This window comes from Phoca vitulina, unplaced genomic scaffold, assembly GCF_004348235.1.
Source record: "Phoca vitulina isolate PV1807 unplaced genomic scaffold, GSC_HSeal_1.0 scaffold44, whole genome shotgun sequence".
Lineage (NCBI taxonomy): Eukaryota > Metazoa > Chordata > Mammalia > Carnivora > Phocidae > Phoca > Phoca vitulina.
Genome location: NW_022589747.1, coordinates 4,844,252 through 4,861,417, shown reverse-complemented (window position 1 = coordinate 4,861,417; position 17,166 = coordinate 4,844,252). Strand labels below are relative to the sequence as shown.

General features: G+C 47.9%; 1 protein-coding gene across 3 annotated transcripts in view; it reads left to right on the top strand.

Moving 5' to 3' along the window:
- Positions 1-17,166, top strand: part of COBL (cordon-bleu WH2 repeat protein) — a 278,487-nt gene that overhangs the window by 185,168 nt on the left and 76,153 nt on the right. For all 3 annotated transcript variants that reach the window (XM_032430638.1, XM_032430635.1, XM_032430636.1), the window contains exon 8: positions 16,477-16,615. In XM_032430638.1, coding sequence (XP_032286529.1) covers positions 16,477-16,615 — 139 coding nt within the window. The remainder of the gene's footprint in view (positions 1-16,476; positions 16,616-17,166) is intronic.

Below are 17,166 nucleotides of genomic sequence, written 5' to 3'. Positions count from 1 at the left end.
TAAATGTGAAGAGAGTAATAGAAATAAATTACATTATTTTAAAGAAAGACAGGGTCTTTCTTGAGTCTCACCATTCAGAAATACACTCATTTCATTTGCTGTTTGTGAAAATGCATTGGGGGCTGTTCCTGTCCTGGATGGTACCATGTTAGGTCCTGAGCACACAGATGGATAAGCTTTATCCCTGGTTTTGAGGAGGCCCTAGTCTAAGAAGAAGCCTTCCACATATTACCGTGACGCCAAAGTGCATACAAGTGTCCTGGAGTGCACAAGAAGCAGATATTTATTTATTTATGTATTTATTTATTCATGCATTCATTCATTCATTCATTCATTTTTGTGAGATGGGACATTGTGCATGGGTCTTGAAGGGTGGATAGGAGTTTGCTAGACGTAGGCCAGGATGGCACAGGTAAAGGGGGTATCGTGTGGCAGCGCTGGAGGCCGAGGTATAGGAGGCCTGTAGGTAAGATGAGGCAGGAGGGAAAACCAGGGCCCCACCAAGGAGCGGGGTGGCTGCCACAGACATCATTTGGGTTTGATCCTACTTATTATTTTATTTGACTGATACCAAAGAAAAGCCAAGTTCCTTTTCAAGGCCAGTAACACCATGCAGAGGCTCGGCCACAGTGGCCTCAAGCCATTCTCCTTTTGTAGTATTTAAACCGCCAAGTGGTTCCCACCTTCTTCTTGCTCTCTGTCTGGAGAGTTCTCCCCTTTCTTTTTTTTTGCAGAAGTGGCTCCTTCTCCTCATTTAAGGCAAATATCCACCTCCTCAGAGAGACCTTTCTCGATCCTCTTGTTTATATTACTCACAGTAGCTCTCTGTCCCCAACCCCACAAAAACATCTCCCCACTATGTCTCTATCTTAAATAAAGTGGATCACACCCTAAAATGATCTAATTCTTTATTTCACCTTCCATCACCAGGACATAAGCTCTGCGAGTAGGAGGAAGGAATCTTTTTTGAGGCTCTGCCCCCTTCATGGAGAACAGTGTCTAGCCCCAGAGGTATTTAGTAAGATTGTGAGTAAATACGTGAATGATCTGACCTGGATGGCACCGTGGAGACTGGCTCCAAGAAAGGAGAAATGGAGGCAAGACAGATGAAAGGATCTTAGGTTGAGCAGGACACGCTAAGGGCCTGGGTGAGGGCCGAGGTGGTGAAGCGGGGATGGAGGTGTGGTTTTGAGAGACTTTCAGAGAAAGAACCCAAATGCTCCGGGAATAGCGTGATAAACAAAGTGAGCAAGAGGGCAGTGCCAGCAGTACCCGGGGCATACCCAACATGAAAGAAAAAAAAAGCACAGGTTGGACAGGTTCGCATTTGAGACATCTTCAGGAAACACACATGGGGAGGCCGGTTAGCAGTTGTCCCCGGAGCAGGGTGGTGGGGCCACACGGACAGTGTGAGAACTACCACACGTAGGAAATAGTCAGGAATATGGGAGTGGGTAAGAAAGAAAAAGAGAGGAGGAGAGAGGCACCCAGGAGGAGCATCATGGAAGGAAGGAGAATCTGCAGAGAATTGCCTAGCTCGGGCCCGAGGAGGCTCCTCGCCTTCGCTCTGAAGACATGACGTAGGTTCTAGCAAGCGAGGGCTGGGCCGAGGCAGAATGGGGGGCCACAGTGAGGAAGAAGAAACAGGATTGTGGGTTGCCGGCAGGAAGTCCGTTCTCCTGGACCGGGGGATTATTTGCTCAAGAGCAGGGTGCTATTATGTTCTGGTTCCCTTCTGTTTGTGAAGGAGATTCCCCTGCTGGTTTGGGTCCTGTGTTCTCTGGGCTTCTCTCTAAACCTTACAGCCCTCAGCTGCTGTCACATCTGTAGGTGCTGGGTCGGGGGGACCCCGGTCCTGCTTCTCCACCAGCTTCTTGTGCTCTGCTGAGAACACAGCCGGCGTTCGGAGAGCTGCGGGTGTACCCCGGGGAGTGGTAACTTTCCTACGCACATAGCTGTGCAATTTTAAAAGAAGGAGTTTTCTGCCATTACTTTGAAACTCGAAGAGATGATGAACCTACAGATAAGTACCCCTGCACCTCTTTCTGGCTAGTGCAGTTTCAGCAGGATAAAACAACGCTTCGTAAATATTTGTAGAGGTGGTACGGGAGCCTTGGTATACACTGGGGAACGTGAAGGGAAAGCAGACTTGAGAATTTCACGTTAAAGCCTCTATTTAAAAATCAAAAGCACGTAAAGCACATGTTTTCGGGCATTTTGTTCTAAGTGAGGTAGAAAGGAAGTACTCAAACACTTTTGTTTCTTCTCATAACTTTCCATGAAGCATGCTGGGTGTTTTTCTTTCTGGATTGCCAAAGATAGGGAGGATGGAAATCATTTTCCCTGGTGGCATGCCCGTTCCCACCTATGAAGAGGGCTTGCATTTTTGGCGGACCGAAGGTAAACACCAAAGGAGGTCGCGTGGGTGACCCGAGGCACCAGAGTTTGGTTGGAATCTATTCATCCTCTCTCAGGAGCCTAAAGATAAAGGAGAATTCCAAAACATTTGATGGACACTGGAATTGCAAGGGCCAAAAATATGGAAACCATTTTTTATTTTGGGGCACCAGGGTGGCTCAGTCGGTGGAACATCCAACTCTTGATCTCAACTCAGGTCCTGATCTCAGGGTTGTGAGTTCAAGCCCCAAGTTGGGCTCCATGCTGGGAAAAAAATTCCCACACTTTGTGTGTAGGTCTGTGATGTGTGGTTTGGAAGTTCCTGGAAGAACTTTTTTTTTTTTTTTTTTTTTTTGTAATTTAGGAGGGAAGTGGCTGCATATCGGTTCAATTCGAATTTGCCCCATCCGTTCACCCAGATGACACCGAGCTAGGACACTGCTTACAGTAAGGATGCTGTTTGCTCACACAGGATCAGTATTTTATTTATGGTGAACAAAATAAAATGGTGGTATATACCGATGGACAGAAAGATTAACTTGTGAGGGGAAAACTATACAGGGAAGTCTAAAATTCGGAGTCCCTGCATTTTCTGTTACATTTCACCGGTGAGCAGCGTAGGATCTGGGGAGCCTTGCGAGGTGCAGAGTGCCCCCAAATGCTTCCTGTAAGATCAGGATACAACGTCACCATCTCCTCAAACCCCTGCCCAAATTCCCAGAAGGAAAGTGGAGCATTAGTATGAACACCTGAGCGCTGTTGCCACAAGGCCTCTCTCACCTGGAGAGGGATGGAGGGAGCGGGTATCCTTCACCCCCTGGAGGGTAGATGGGCTAGCGGGGTGGAGCTGGGGGCTGTCCTGAGCTGTGCTGGAAGGGAAGCATTCTTGAGCAAATCAAGGCGACATGAATAAGTCGACGGTCAGGAACTAGCAAACACAAACAGAAATGTGCCCAATGGGGCAAGCCCAGGCCAGGTTCTAGGGCCTTCCTCATGCTCTTTGCCCCAAAGCCCCCAACTTGGAATTCTGCTTCTTTCTTTACTTGTCCCTCGCCTTCCTTCCCTGAAGGCACTGCTCTGTGGCCAGCATCGTCGCGGCCTGCCTGGATTCTTGCACAATCTCTGCACATGCCCCGAAGACCAGAGCTGGGCCAGCCCCGCTGTCCCCCTGGGCTCCCGGTCACGTGGTGCTGCAGGTTGGAGCTGCCTCAGGTGTAAACCCCTGTCGGCCCTGGCCCCGCAGGTCTGCCCACAGCCCGGTCGCAGGGGGCGGAGCTTCCCCTCTCCTCAGAGCTCACTCCCCTCTGGCATCCTGCATTCTGTCTCCTGCTTCTGCCAGGGGCCTGGGAAGGACGCCTCTGGCATCAGAGGGGCTGGTCCTCCGGCATCTCGTCCCAGGGTGGCCTCCCTCTTCCCAGAGAACTTTCCAGCCTGTATGCCTTACCTCTCTTCCGCACGCCTCCTCCCCTGGATCCCTCCAGCAGCATTTACATGCCCTCCATCATTCATTCATTCAGTCAGTCAGTCAGTACGTACGAAGCACCCACTTTGTGCCACACACTGTAGCCCGTGTGGAGAAGGCGCGAGTAACCGTCTCTTCTGGAGATTCTGTTCGAGAGCAGGAGACCGTCAGCCAGTGCACAGAAATGGAAGAGTAATGTGTCTGGAAGAGAAAGCGGGTGAGGGAGAACGGGTGACAGACAGCGGGCAGCTTTCAGGGCTGGTCAGCAGGCTCCGTGGACGGGGGACAGAGCACACTTCGGGGGAGGGCAGGCTGGGGACAGACAGGGACGGCCTGGAAGCAGAGAATAGTACAATAGGGGACTCCGGGGTGGGGGGCCAGGTGATGCTGGCACAGTCAGGACTCTGGAGCTTCCCTCTTTTGTGGTTAAAATGTATTTGACATATAACATGGTATGAATGTAAGGGGTACGGAGCTTTGGTGCATTTATATACCATAATGCTTGTCATTGTAGCGAAATCACTTGCATCACATCACACAATTATCATTGCTTTTTATTGTGCTGGGAATAATAAGCATCTGGTCTCTTAGCAGGTATAATGGTTAGGATACAGCATTGGGGCCTGTGTTCACTGTACTGTGCATTAGATCTCCAGGATTTATTTACTGCTGATGCCAAGGTCGTCCCACATCATCTCCTTGTCCCCTGCCTCCCAGCCCCTGATGACCATCACTTTACTCTCTGTTTTTACAAGTTTGGCTTTTTTAGATTCCACAGTAAATGATAGCACACAGTATTTGTCTTTCTCTGACTTATCTCACATCATCCCATAATGTCCTCAAGGTAATTAGTATATGGTTGACCCTTGAAGAACGCAGGTTTGAACGGCTGTGGATTTTTTTCAATAAATACCACTACTGTAAATGTATTTTCTCTCCCTTGGGACTTTCTGAATGACATTTTCTTTTCTCTAGTTTACTTTATTGTAAGAACACAGTGTATGATACGCATAACATACAAAGTATGTGATCACCGAATGTTTATGTAATCGGTAAGGCTTCCTGTCAACTGTGGGTTATTGGTAATTAAGTTATGGGGAGTCAGAAGGTACATGCAGATTTTCAACAATGCAGAGGTCAGAGGCCCTAAGTCCCACATTATTCAAGGGTGAGATATCACCTCACCCCAGTCAGAATGGCTAAAATTAATAACACAAGAAACAACAGATGTTGGCGAGGATGCAGAGAAAGGGGAACCCTCCTACACTGTTGATGGGAATGCAGACTGGTGCAGCCACTCCGGAAACCAGTATGGAGGGTCCTCAGAAAACTAGAAGTAGAATCACTGTATGATCCAGCAATCCACTTCTGAGGCTATATCTAGAACCAGTGAAAACAGGATCGTGGACCTTGCAGGGATGTCTGTGCCCCCCCACCATGTGTACTGCGACATAATGCGTAGTAATCGAGGCGTTTCACCTGGAGTTGGGAGGTGCTTGCAGATCCTGAGCAGAGCTGGGGCCGGCGCCGCGGCCGGGCGGGAGGGGTGTGGGGTGCAAGCAGGGGGCCAGTCTAGGGGCTGCTGCAGGTGTCAGGTGAGAGATGATGAGTGGTGGCAGTGGAGAAGGATGTGGGAGGGTGTGGGGTGCTCCAGACTCGAAGCATCTCCCTGAACAACCAAGTGGGTGGAGTTGCCCTTTATTCAAGGCAGAGGAGACTGGTGGAGGGGCAGGTCTGGGGAGAACACCAAGGACTTGGGTTTTGGTGCGGGGAGGTGCCTCCAGGTGCCTGTGTCAATGAGCATTGAGGAGCCCAGCAGAGCAGTCGAGCTTGATTGTGAATCTGGGGTTCTCTGCACAAAGGCAGCATGAAAGCCTGTGTAGCTGGAAAAAATCACCTTGAAGATATGCGGTGGGTGAAGGGGAAGTGGTCTGTGGACCAGTCCTGAATGCCCTGAGCAAATGCACCCTCAGTGCACACGGTCCCCATGCTGTCCCATTCATCCCTGGTCGCTGCCCTTGCTGTGACTGCCACCTGCCCGCCCCGTGGGGCTCCTCCACCCACTCTGTGTGGGGGCTGTCCTCCTGGGGGCCATCCTGGTCACTTCCTGCTCCAACTCAGCCGTCCAGAGCCTTCCATGTTATACCAGCCCTTCCAGAGCCTTCCATGTTATACCAGCCCTTCCAGAGCCTTCCATGTTACACCTGCCCCATGAAAGGTAGACTGTCTTAGGGTTATATGTTATTTTACCCCTTTCTCATTCTTGACATTCTCCTTGGGTAACTCCATCCATGCTTAGCCTCATGGCATTGCTATGCAAGTTTCTCAGTTGAACACCTCCAGCCTGTTCTCTCCCCGGATATCTACCAGAAGGCTCCATTGATGTGTCCAAAACTGACAGCCTTGACTTCCATGTAAACCTGCTTCTCCACATGGCAAGGAGCAAGTCCATCATCCACGCAGGGACCTCAGCCAGAAATTTGATCCTCACCCACAACCCTTCCAACAAAACCAGCCCCAAGGTCCTGTCTTTCTCATCTCTCTCTTTTTTTAGAAAGGATTTTATTTATTTATTTGACAGAGAGAGACACAGCGAGAGAGGGAACACAAGCAGGGGGAGTGGGAGAGGGAGAAGCAGGCTTCCCGCTGAGCAGGGAGCCCAACGTGGGACTCGATCCCAGGACCCTGGGATCATGACCTGAGCTGAAGGTAGACGCTTTAACGACTGAGCCACCCAGGCGCCCCTTGCTCATCTCTTACTCTCAGTGGTGAGAGTAGTGTCTGAGACATAACGGCATTCACAAAGTCATTAGATGAGTGCACCTGTCAAGAAAAAAAAAAAAAGTATTGCTTTAATCACATGGATGCTTCTGGTAACAACACTCCCTCATTCAGCGAACATTTAGTGAGCATCCCAGATATTCTAAGGACAGTTCCTGGTACTAAGGACATAGCAGTGAATCAAAGCTGAGATGCTTTTCTAGGCTGTTCTGGTTCATAATCTTTGTGCTGCTCATCTTAAAAGTACCAGGGGACCTGAAGGAAAATTATATGTAAATAATCATTCTGTTAAAGACAAAGAGGTTAAAGTGTAGGTTTAAGTTTTAATCTGGAGCAACCTCATTATACTAAAGAACTGATGTCCTGGTGTCCCCAGACACGAGAACACAGTAAAGAAATACCTACCTCAAATGGTAAAAGATATATCTCTTTAAGTATGAATTCCCTTTTCTAGAAATTATTTAAGCAGTTTAGAGGGAAGGCTGTCTAGAATGCATCACCAACTACTCTCTCTTCTTAGACTTGACCCTGACTCTCTGCAGGACATGTTGGGTCTACAATCACTGTTCAGTGGAGATGAGATCAGGTGCCCTTGGGGACAGGCAGGCAGGCAGGCAGGGCGCCCTCCGGCAGCACGCCCCAGACACGAGCGGGTCCCCTGGGATCTGGATTCCGAGGAGTGAGATTTCCAGCAGGCCAGATCCTCCGTGGAAGAGGTGCTTCAGTAAGTACCGGAAATATGAGTCACCCCTCATTCTGCGTGGAATATTACTGGGTTTTGTGGTACAGTGATGGAGGTACATGCAGATTTATGAAACAAACATCACTTGCGTTGTAAGCTAATTTAACATGTGGAGAAAATGTAGAACACAGAGCAAAATTGAGTCCAGGTTGATTTAAAGTAAAAATGTAAAAAATTCAACCAGGAATACTTTAAACTTAAACTACTGTTTAAACAATAGGAATCTTTAAATTTGGAAGGAAGAATCCCTTTCTTGGGATGACAAAGGGTTAGAATCCACCCCCAACCCTCCAAAAAAGGTGGAAAAACCTGACAGATTGAATCAGATAGATTTTTACATTCTAAAACAGTAAAGTACAGAAAATTAGAAGTCCATGATGAACTGGGGACACTATTCACAGTGTATGTGTAAGTTAGGGGGAGATCACTAAGAAAAGGCCAACACCATGGACGCGAGAGAGAAGAAATAAAGCATAGTCAACGTCTTCCTGTCTCGCACACAGATAAACAGCAATCATTAAAAATCGCTGATCCTTGTATTCAAAGAACATAGATTTTTTTTTTTTAAAGATTTTATTTATTTGACAGAGAGAGAGACAGCGAGAGCAGGAACACAAGCAGGGGGAGTGGGAGAGGGAGAAGCAGGCTTCCCGCCGAGCAGGGAGCCCGATGCGGGGCTCGATCCCAGGACCCTGGGATCATGACCTGAGCTGAAGGCAGACGCTTAACGACTGAGCCACCCAGGCGCCCCAAAGAACATAGATTTTTAAAAGGATCAGGGCACTTTTCACCGACTCTTGTTGAGTGGGAGGAAGGGGCCGTTGGTGAGAGTTTAAGCTGATACAGCCTTGTTGGGGGCCTATCGGGTGGCACGTATCATGTGTTTATTTCAGTTTGTGTTTTATTGTGCTAAGAGCTCTTCACGGGCAATCTGTGCTTTTCAGTGTTCCAGCACACAGTAGGTTATGTTGCTGGAGGCCCCAGGTGCATAGCACATCCCTAGAGCTTCTTCACCTGGCTTGATGGAGACTTCAGGCCCATTGAGTGGTAGGTCCCATTTCCCCCACCCCGGCCTCTGGCAGCCCCCCGCCCCCCGCACTTTGGTTCCTTGAGTTTGCCTGCTTCAGATGCCTCCTGTAAGTGCAATCATGCAGTATTTGTCCCTCTACCCGACTTGTTTCCATTTGCATAATGTCCTGCAGACCCATCCATGTCGCCACAGCCTGCAGAAGTCCCTTCCTTTTTAAGGCTGAGTGCTGTCCCCTTGTATGAATATCCCATATTTGCTTTACCCGTTCATCTGTCAACGGAAACTTAAGGTTTTTCCACATCTTGGCCAATGTGAATAGCTCTGCCATAAACATGCAAGGGTGGGTATCTCTTCTAGATTCTGATTTCAGTTCATTTAAAAATCATATTGCGGGGTGCCTGGGTGGCTCAGTCGTTAAGCGTCTGCCTTCAGCTCAGGTCATGATCCCAGGGTCCTGGGATCGAGCCCCGCATCGGGCTCCCTGCTCGGCGGGAAGCCTGCTTCTCCCTCTCCCACCCCCCCTGCTTGTGTTCCTTCTCTAACTGTGTCTCTCCCTGTCAAATAAATGAATAAAATCTTTAAAAAAATAAATAAAAATAAAATGAAATGAAATAAAATAAAATAAAAAAATCATATTGCTGGTGAGCCAGCAAGTTTATGGAGTGGGATCATAAGGGAATAAACAAAGTGGAAAAGATAACTAGGTGAGGACGCTCACTGCAATATAATTTGAAAGAGCAACAAATCAAACACAACAAAGCAACAAATCAAATGCCAAACCTGGAGGACAGATAAAAACAGGTGGTCCCCACAGGGTGGACCCTTCCCAACCTCAAGACGTCAGGGAGACCTACGCCCAGCAGTGGTGTAGATGACAAAAGCCGCTGCCATCAAGAGAGTATGCTCTCATTTTTATCAATATTCATGTAGGTAGATACACAGAAAGAAAGCCTAAGGAGATGCATGTCACGCTTTAATAGAAGTTATCTCTTGGGAGCAGAGGAAAGGAAGATGTCACTTAGCACTTGATATGCCCCTGTATTATTCAAACTGTTTTCAGTGAGAATATATGACTTTCATTTGGACCTGCGTAAAAACAGTAGGGTATTTTCATTTCGAATGAGAGAGAGATGAGATACGGGGCTAGGGCTGTGTTAGACTTGCGGGCTCTGGCTGAAAAACAATATTTATAAACTCCCTCCACAGCATGCCACATTTATATAGAACGTCTCCTTTAGTCTTTCTTGTATTCCACACACATTTATTGATTCCTAAAGTGCAGAAGCATGAGGCTAGGGATTGTGGAAATTGAGAGCTTATAAGACAGACCCTTTCCTGTTCCAAGCTTAGAGGAGCTGAACTAGGGAGAGGAGGCAGTGAGGATGGAGTTCCAGCAGGGCACTGCTCGTACATTGGAGCCACCTGCTATTGAAGCATAGGAGACAGGCCATTAACACCCACCTGGGAAATTTCAGGGGGCTTCCTGAAGACTGAGGAAGATTTCAGGAGGGGCAGAAGACTGACAGAAGCATTGGACAAGGAAGGGCATTCTGGGAAGGGCAGAAAGCAGGGACTCAAGACAACACTGCCAAGCACAGTGAGCCGCCAGTTCGGTGTGGCTGGAAGAAAGGTACCTGGTGTTCCTTCCCTCACTGGTTTGTGCCTAGCCTGGAGGTTGGCATCAAGTACCCAAGTGTTTGGATGGATGAGTGAATGGATGGATGGATAGGGATGGATGGATGCCTGGATAGATGGATGATATGGATAGATGGATGGATGGATGGATGGATGATGGATTGGTGATATGGATAGGGGGGTGCTTGGGTGAATGGATGAGTGGATGGGTAGATGGGTGGGTGTATGAGTGGGTGGGTGGGTGGGTGGGTGCATGAATTATGGATGGATAGATGGATGATACAGATAGGTGGGTGCATGGATGAATGGATGAATGGATGGGTGGATGGAAGGATGGGTGGATGGATGGATAGATGGATGGTTGGATGGATGGATGGATGATGAATGGATGGATGATATGGATAGGTGGGTGCATGGATGAATGAATGGGTGGATGGGTGGGTGGATGGGTGGGTGGATGGGTGGATGGAAGGAAGAAGGAATGAATGAACACATAAATGTCTGCAAGGTACTGAGCTGTACTAATTTTATTTCATAACATAGACCCTCAAATCTACTCATGTCTCTGTCCTTTAGCCAAACACTTAAAACTTAGAGGGATATGTCCATTTCCCTAAAAAAATAATGTGAATGTCATATTCATATAGATAAAAACTGTAAAGGAACATGGAAAACACACATGCACGCACATGTGTGCACACACGCCTGTATGCACACACACATGCATATTCACACACACGTACATGCACGCACATATGCACACACATGCACAGACACACATACACACCTATACATACACGTGCACACACACAGGCACGAACCGCTTTTTCTCACATTCCTACAAAATGCCACGCCCTGAGCAAGCTCCAGGAGCAAGGTGGCAGCAGGAGGCTCTGTGTCTCGTGGTGAGAGTCCGACCCATTCTCTTTAAAGCAGAACTTCCCCTCCCCTTAAACACTTTCTGACCTCCAGTCTGGCCTTACACATAACTGTCACAATGAGATTATGAGACCAAAGGACCCACAGTGGATGGATGCTTCCTAAAAAGACCAGGCCCTGCAGGATTCAGGTTCCACTATCAGGGAACCCCAGATGGGCGGCAGGTCAGAATCAGCCGGCCCCGCCCAGAGGGGCCACTCCATGTCCTGGTTCTAAGAAGGGGAAACGATAGGCACAAGCTTCAGAGAGCGGGCAGACCCGGATTTCACATGTTCCTTGAAGAACATACAGATGTGCTTCAGGTCTAAGAAGTGTTTTCTGAAGCAACTCTCTCCAGCACAAATTGCTTCCCCATCCACCCTGTAGGTGGATAGGTTGCCGCGTGGGACAATGAGAACTCCATGGGTGTTAGTTGTGTATGGACTCCTAGGGATAGACATTTCCATTCCAAACCGCAGGAGTTATTTCTTCCAAGGAACGCTTGGACTCAAAGCTCAAGTACCAACTCTGTCCACTCATTAGCTGTATGGCCTTGGGCAAGTTATCTGCCGTAAGCTGCAGAGCTTCAGTTTCTTCCCTTACCAAACAGACTTAGGGAAATTAGCTCTTTTGAGGTAGTCGTATTTGGATACACTTGGCACCCCTAGTAAATATTTACTAAATCTTTGCAGCTATTGTAAATAGTATTTCCTTGAAGTCTGTAAGTACATCTGCTAGAACATTTCTGTTTAAACAGGTTAAACTAACAAAAGCTCCAGGAAAAAAAAAAAAAAAATGTTTTGCCCATTAGCACTCATCTCGATTAGTGATCTCAGAGCTTGCCAAACGCTTTCCAAGCACGTTATCTTAATTGATCAGGAGTTGCTCTATATCTGGGAACTAGGTGGTCTTCAACAAATGTTTGTTGAGTGGTCTGTCCTTACCTCTGGGAAGAGGAATGCTGTTGGCGAAGCTGGACCATCTCAGCAAACCTCCGGAATGCCATGATGCTTCTCCAAAGTTTGTAACAAGCAGTGAGCCAGAACTTTTTTCAACAGGTGAATTGCTTTTCCAGACTGGGTAAGCCAGAACTGCTTCCCTGCCCCTCTCTTCCAAGTATCTCCACCTTGATGTCGACACTCAGCAGAATTCTGGAACGTGTCATTATTATGTAGATATAGTGGGAGCTTAGTGGGCTCTGATTAACCAGCGTGAATTCCCAGAAGGAACCATGTCCCCAAGTAAGCCCCACATTACAGCTTTGGGCGGTGTTTCCAGCCTAGGAGATTGTGTAAATGTTACAGAATTATGTCTCCTTCATTAGACTGCAAACAACTTGAGGTCAGAAGGTTTTCATGTCTTTGAATCCACTGCAATTCTTGTCACAGGATAAGGAACCAACACCTGCTTGCTCCTTAATGAAAGGAATAAGGAAAGGAATGGCATTTAACAAAGTCTCTCATCTTTTAAAAATAAGGACATTGAGAAATGTGAACCTGAAAATAATGCACGTGGGCAAATCCATCACATGTGAACAATCACCATTAATTGATGAATTGATGTCAACCCCAAAGGAAGAAATCCAGGTATCAGAGCCAAAGCTCTGTGCCTTTCAACATTTTCATCAGTGACTGGGTGGGAAGCAGAGGCAGGGTTTTGAGGGTATAGGTGATAGGGTAAGTGTCCCGCCCCTTACCCAAGAACGCCTGGCAAAGGGCACAGCAAAACAGGGTCTCCTGAGAGTCCAGCACCAGGGCCCAAGACAGAACAATGGACCAAAGTAACATATAGATATTAACAGAAACGTGGAAAGGTTTGCTATCCATTTATTTGCAAGAGCCCTGGTGAGTTCATCACAAACTCAGGGTGAGCTAAGCACATGACAAGGATTCTTAAAATTGGGAAAGCAATTTAGAACTGGTGTGTCCCTCCAATCTTACATGTTCCTTACCTCAGTTGTTCTAGTAAAGGGACTTATGGAACGCTAAAAAAGAAAAAGACAAGAAAGAAGAAGAAAGGCAAGAAAAGAAAAAACTCTCAGGGTGTGCTAAGAAGTCTAATTTTTACTGGCCAAAACCAAACAATCTTAATGGAGTTGACTGAATTAATTCTGGCTCACGGATCCCATGCCTTACCAGACAGCCTTTTAAAAACATATAGGGAAATATGGGGGATGAAATGAGTTAGTCCCTCTGTCTCCTTTTGAAGCCCCACTAAAATGAATGCAGAGCATTAGCCCACTACGACAAAGAGAAGGCGAGGAGGAGCAGTAAGGGGTCAGTAGACACTGGGAACTAGGTTGGCGGGACTGTCAAATTCCCAGCAAAGCAGGAGCAGCTGAGGGCTGACCTCTGGCTGGAGAGACCCAGCAGCAGGGAGCAGGGCCTGGCGAGGTGAGAGGCTGCCTCCAGGACCTGAGTTACACGGAGAGTACTGTGCACCGGGAGAAAGGAGAAGCACACGCCCAATGGGTCCAGGGCTGTCCCCCGAACTCCCGCTCTGCAAGACCAGCTCCCACCTCTGGCAGGAGGCTGGAAGGTCCCGCTGCATGGAAGAGAATCCTGCAGATAAGTGCATTTAGGGATCCCCCTGTGAGCTAACTGGATTTCTGCCCAGGCACCTGCAGGGAAACCCGTTGGTGTGTCAAAGAGACTCTGTCCCCAGAAACACACAATTATAAGCAATTGGCCAAGGATCGCCAGAAATTGAGGAAAGGCCAGAATGTGACAGACAGACGCTAAGACAGAGAGAGGGAGAAAGGAACGTGCAGGAAACAACAATGCATAAAAAGAAAAAAAAAAAGCGTCTTAACAAATATAAACAATGGCCTCAGAGAAAAAAGAGAAGATATTGTATCCAGGAAAGAAGACATGATACTATTTAAAAAATACGTAACAGGAAGGAGCTCTTGGAAATTAAAAACATAGTCACAGAGTTTTAAAAATTCAAGAGTTGGACAATGAGGTAAAGGAAATTTCCAAGAAAGAGGAAAAATTTTTAATTAGGCAAAAATATTCAAGAAAAGTTAGAAAATTGATTTTGAACCCTCAGTATTCAATAATCAGAACCCAGGGAGAGACAGTGAAAACAGAGGGAAGAAGAAATCTGAAAAGAATGATGCTAGAACAGTCTGCAGCATTAAAGGATTTCTATACTGCAGGGTTCCACAAATACCCCAGACCATGGGTGGAGAGCACTCCAGCCCAGGGCATGCTGTCAGAAATTTCGGGGCTCCAAGGACAAGAGAGGGTCCTTAAAGCTCACAGAGGGGAAGCGGACCACACGAAGAAGACAGAGCCAGCATCTATGACCGGCTGGTGAGGAGAACAGCATAGAAACCGTCGTAGATTTTCAAGGTCTCCTAGAGTCACCTCACGTACATCTTGCCTCGGAAAGCTGACAGAGCCTGAGCCCCACCCTAACAAGGAAGTCAATTTTTAAAAAGGCCTGGGATCCAGGAAACAAGGGAGAAAAACAGCTGAGTCGAGGAAAAGCCATTTCCAGGAAACCCAGAAGAAAAAGTTAGAAAACAAATCAATTACCAAGTTCAGAGAAATCAAAATGACCCAGAAAGAAAACGTCAACATAGACGTGAAACGTCTCAGCTGGAGAAACTTCCTCTTGAAGATTTCTGTTTGATGGAATTAAATCTATTATAACTATATACGTAGAACTAGTGTTAATTTAACCCTGAGCCATAATTTCTGGAAAGATTGAGGAGGAACTGTGGGTGCATGTGTGTGTGTGAGTGTGTGTGTGTGTGTGTGTGTCAGGGAGCTAAATCTTCCTCTTTTGGAGTAGAAAGCTGGTATCTAACATGGGGAAATCAAGAAATAGCAGAATAAGCATATTATTTTTAAAAACAGAGTAAACGTCAAAAGAGAGGGTTTGAAGTGGTTCCTCTGGAGTGGGGGCAGTGTGGACCATGAGGCGCTGGCTAGGCTCTGAGCTTTGTGGAGTGACTTGATTTTCCTTCTGTCCGTGTTTTCCATGAAGTATATTACAGAGTTGTACGGGTAAAGGAGGTGGACGTTGTATATTGTAGTAGAAGGGTGGAAAGTATATGACTTTGAAAAGAAAAAGTAAAAACCAGGGACACCTGGGTGGCTCAGACGGTTAAGCCTCTGCTTTCGGCTTGGGTCGTGGTCCCAGGGTCCTGGGATCGAGCCCCACATTGGGCTCCCTGCTCAGTGCGAAGCCTACTTACTTCTCCCTCTGCCTGCCGTTCCTCCTGCTTGTGCTTGTTTTCTCTCTCAAATAAATAAATAAAATCTAAAAAAAAAAAAAAGTAAAGACCAAAAAAATGTATGCCAACTGTTAGTAGTTAGAATCCGAGTGTTAACAAAGTGACTTTAACACAAAGTGACTTTTTTTTCTTTCTTTTGCTTATGTAGTTTTTAAATATAAATTTATTTTGCAATAAATGTGTATTACTGAGAAAAATTTTAAAAGGAGACTCTTTACACACACACGTACAAACACAGGAAACACCAGGCCCAGCCCAGAAGAGGACGTTGCGCTCTGTGGAAGTGGGGCATGCGCCTGGTCCGGCACACACGCTGGGAGCCTGTGTTCCTAAACCAGGGAGCACCAGGGGGAGAACAGATCCACACCGGGGTGGGGTTGGTGGGCAGCCCTCCCACAACGAGCCCTTGAGCCATCAGGGACTGTTTCGACCCCAGGCAGGGACTCAGCTGTGGGCCCCCTGAGCGCAGGGACCCAGCAGAGTAAATGGTTTTCCTTATTTGCACACACTGTACACGTTCAAATGCAGTGCATTGAAATCCATCGATGAGAATGAACGGATGGAAACTTTGTATTGGGGAAGAGAGGAGAACATGCAGTCTTTATGCAGCCTTTCGAAGCTGTGAATTTGTCGTTGGGACAATTCTTTGGTGGGAGCGGGGTTTCTGCGTGGACAGAGCTTGACATCCCATAGGCTGACACTGTGAGCCGCAGGCTGACAAACTTCACTGTAATTCCGGTGCATGGGTGGCCCATCTGTGGACAGTGACTAGTCCTGGCTGCTCGGGAACATGCAGGGGCAGGGGAACAAGCGGAATTCCGGGCACAGTGAGCCCTGAGCCGGGCCCTTCTGCTCTCCCGCTGCATGGGTGCACATCATGGCAGCCCTTGCTCAAGTTTCCAGAAGGACTGGTTCTCTTCTGCATTTAACGAAGGGCGAAGGGTCCCCTTTCTCATATTTATTCTGAGGGGAAGTTACTAAGTCCCCTGACTGGCCTGAAATCCCTTGGCAATTTGGGGCAGAGCCCCAGCTCCCCCAGCTCAGAGGGGTGTTGGGATGTCTGTGAGCATCCTTGGGCCACCTCGGGGCCACTCCTGGGCTGCACGGCAAGCCCTCACACCAGGGCATCCGCCACCTGCCCTGGGACCCCAGAAAGGAACCTGGCAATCTACCAACGCTCCTTAGAGCACCGCATCCCATTGGCCAGCTTCTCTGAGTTGTGCACCCCACTCTCTGACACTGTCACCTTTCTTTGTGCTTCCCAGGTATCTCTGGGGTCCCAGATTGACCTGCAGAAAAAGAAGAGGCGGGCGCCAGCCCCCCCGACGCCACAGCCCCCGACGCCAAGCTCCCTGGTGCCCCCTCGCACGCAGGACAGGGAGGAGAACAGGAAGAGCGCCACGGGTGAGTGCGCCGCGCTGCCATCTGCACGCCCCTGAGCCTGGTCTTGCGTGGAATTCCGGCACTGCTATTAACTCTGGCAGTCGCGTCCTCCACTATGGCATTAACTTGGAAAATATTTATGCTAAGGAAAGAAAGTCTGGAAATAAACACCTGAGGGTTCACTTAGTATCTTACAGGCATATTTTCCGGGCATCATGGAGGCTCGGAGGTGGGGGGCAGGCGGAAAGGGTGGAGGATGGCTGAGGATGCTCGAGAGGAGATGAGCGGCGCCAGACCGGTGAGTGCGCGCATGTGTTTGTCTCCCTGATGGAAGGATGTGTGTTCTTAGGATGACGTCTGTGGAGGCTGTTTTGAAAGACCTCTAGTCCCCGGGAGGTTTATAGATCAGTTGACAATAGTTCCCTAATTTCTTGACCACCCTGTTTGAAATCGACCTCCGCTTTTACATATGTAGCAAACACACACCCTGATATTTTTGGGAACAAGGAATCGAAAGGAAAAAGGATGGAACCGTAATATCTGTGAGCAGAGAGACATGTTACATCATTAAA